The sequence below is a fragment of the Numenius arquata genome, unplaced genomic scaffold (assembly GCF_964106895.1).
Source record: "Numenius arquata unplaced genomic scaffold, bNumArq3.hap1.1 HAP1_SCAFFOLD_154, whole genome shotgun sequence".
NCBI lineage: Eukaryota > Metazoa > Chordata > Aves > Charadriiformes > Scolopacidae > Numenius > Numenius arquata.
In genome coordinates this window covers 65625-68510 of record NW_027415214.1, presented here as the reverse complement: position 1 = coordinate 68510, position 2886 = coordinate 65625, and the positions used below count along the sequence as shown (strand labels likewise).

The 2886-nt window shown below is 51.3% G+C and overlaps 1 protein-coding gene across 1 annotated transcript; it reads left to right on the top strand.

The window, feature by feature from the left end:
• The first annotated feature begins 408 nt into the window (after nucleotides 1–408).
• On the top strand, nucleotides 409–1344 carry LOC141478520 (olfactory receptor 14A16-like). Its single transcript, XM_074167557.1, has one exon. It carries the CDS (start codon nucleotides 409–411, stop codon nucleotides 1342–1344), a length of 936 nt encoding a protein of 311 aa, XP_074023658.1.
• The last annotated feature ends 1542 nt before the right edge of the window (nucleotides 1345–2886 follow it).

Genomic DNA, 2886 nt, shown 5'->3' with positions numbered 1-2886 from the left:
TGTGAGGGATTTCAAGCATCCAAACCCACTCCTAAACGTGGCAGGTGAATCTAGAACACATTAAACAAAACAAAATCCCCTCAGCTCAGTTCTGCAGCTGGGAAAATTGCAGGGAACAGAGACAAAAAGTTCTTTGATGTCTCACAAGTACATTTAATTTGAGATCACCCTGTGGCACCGTCAGAAGGACTCCTCAGTTTCCCATTCCGGAGTCCCTGCTCCCAATGGCACCCTCATCCAGCAAAAGCCAGAGCTCAAGTGAGGGAGCTGCAGAGAGGTCTTCCTGAAAAGAGAGAGCCTGAGTGGGGGGTTGCTATGAGACATGCAAGAAGTTTTGCTCAGAGAAGTCAGGCCGAACTTTGTACTGCCTTTTCCTTCTCAACAGATAACCACAGCCAGTGGTAGCAAATGCCCAACAGCAGCTCCATCACCCAGTTCCTCCTCCTGGCATTCGCAGACACACGGGAGCTGCAGCTCTTGCACTTCGGGCTCTTCCTGGGCATCTACCTGGCTGCCCTCCTGGGAAACGCACTCATCATCACCGCCATCGCCTGTGACCACCGCCTCCACACCCCCATGTACTTCTTCCTCCTCAACCTCTCCGTTCTTGACCTGGGCTCCATCTCCACCACTGTCCCTAAATCCATGGCCAATTCCCTGTGGGATACCAGGGCCATCTCCTACTGGGGATGTACTGCACAGCTATTTCTGTTTGTCTTCATGATTGCAGCAGAGTTTTATCTTCTCACTGTCATGTCCTACGACCGCTACGTTGCCATCTGCCAACCCCTGCACTACGGGACCCTCCTGGGCAGCAGAGCTTGTGTCCACATGGCAGCAGCTGCCTGGGGCAGTGGGTTTCTCACTGCTCTCCTGCACACGGCCAATACATTTTCCCTGCCCCTCTGCCAGGCCAATGTCCTGGACCAGTTCTTCTGTGAAATCCCCCAGATCCTCAAGCTCTCCTGCTCACACTCCAGCCTCAGGGAAGTTGGGCTTCTTGTGGTCAGTGCCTGTTTATCATTTGGTTGTTTTGTGTTCATTGTGGTGTCCTATGTGCAGATCTTCAGGGCCGTGCTGAGGCTCCCCTCTGAGCAGGGACGGCACAAAGCCTTTTCCACGTGCCTCCCTCACCTGGCTGTGGTCTCCCTGTTTATCAGCACTTCATTTTTTGCCCACCTGAAGCCCCCCTCCATCTCCTCCCAAGTTCTAGACCCGGTGGTGGCTGTTGTGTACTCAGTGGTGCCTCCAGCTGTGAACCCCCTCATCTACAGCATGAGGAACCAGGAGCTCAAAGAAGCATTGAAGAAACTCATTCAATGGGTTCACCTCCAGCAGCTGTAGAGCTGCCCGTCTCCCCTCACAGACTCTTCTTAGCTTTTCTCAGGATGGTTTGTGCTTCATTTCTTTTTCATCTGTGGTCATTGTGTTCATACAGGAATGTCTGTATTTGCTCCACATCTCCAGAAGCATGCTCCTACTGTGCTGAACAATACAGAGGCCTTTGGTAAATGTGCCATCACGGTGTCAGAGCTGGCTTCCTGAGGAGCATCTCTGTAATCAAAGGGCATCTCTCCCAAGGGCAGCTCCTGAAGCCTGGGCTCTTCTTCCTGCTGAAGGCAGGAGCAGGCTCCAGGAACTGCACTCGCCATGGCTGCTGCTGAGCTTGGTTCTCGGAGGGTTTATGGGGAGAGGGCACTGGGAGACATTCTGGGGAGAGAGGGCTGGACCCAGGTCTCACTAATTTTAAGTATCTGTCCTGGGTTGGGTGTCACAGGGCTAACTTCTCTTAAAGTGCTGGGGAAAACTGCACTTTTAGAAGCTCTAGTGTCTGAATTCATGAAAATATTTACTTTATAGCCAGCCAGACTCTGTGGGATTCAAGGTCTCGGTGTTTTTGAGCCTTGCCAGGTGCAGGCACAAGGAGGAGCAAGGCCTGGGCATTTGGCCTGGGCTGGCCAACAGGATTATTTCATACCATGATCGTCACATTCAATATAAATTAGAAAAGTTTGCTGTGTAGTTTCTCTCTCCCTTGATGGTGATGGTCCAGAGAACTCCTCGCCCCGGTTCTGAACCCCTGAGCCCTTTCCTTCCCCCCAAAGCCTCAGCCCTTGCAGTGTCCAACCTTTGCTGTTCCTGCTGGGAGCGCACAGCTTCCTGCTGATGGAATGGGCTGAGAATAATTCTTGTAAATCTTAGATTAGTATCGGGATTGATACTGGTTCTTTAGTATTATTGTCAATTATTTAGTCTTATCCTATTAAATCTATTCCCTTTTAAATTATTAAATTTATTTAATCGATTAAATTGATTCCCCTTATTAAATCAATTCCCCTTTCCCGGTGGGGAGGGGTCATTGGGTGAGAGAATAATTGTCTAAATGACCATAAATTGTTATGGGTTTTCTCAAACCGTAACAGTATCCACAAGCAAACAAGGGCTCTGCCATCCCAGGGGAGGCCGGTGGGACCCTCCAAAAGGAGACTGGAGAGTGATTCGTGTGTCCTTCAGTAAAAGCCCATGGATGGGTCAATGTGCACATGGGAAAACATCCTGAGTCATGAAAAAACCTCTGAGCCCGTTCCACAGCTGTAGACCCCTGGGAAGGAGCTCAGTGGCAGTGCGGCCCCTCCAGCTGATTCTGCTTCCCTCCCTGACCAGCACAGCCAGTGTGGAGTCACTCCAAGCGCCCACAGCCCACTTGCTCTGTGGAGCATCACTGCCAGCGTGGGGCCCTGTGAGGAGCACAGCGCCACCAGGCAGGACCAGAGGAGGGGTGGGGAGAGATCAGAGGAGCCCACCATGGCTAGAAATAGCCTTGGAGAGAAAAATGAATGTGTTCAGCCGCTCCAAGACAATACCCTGAGTTTGGGTACCCTAAAG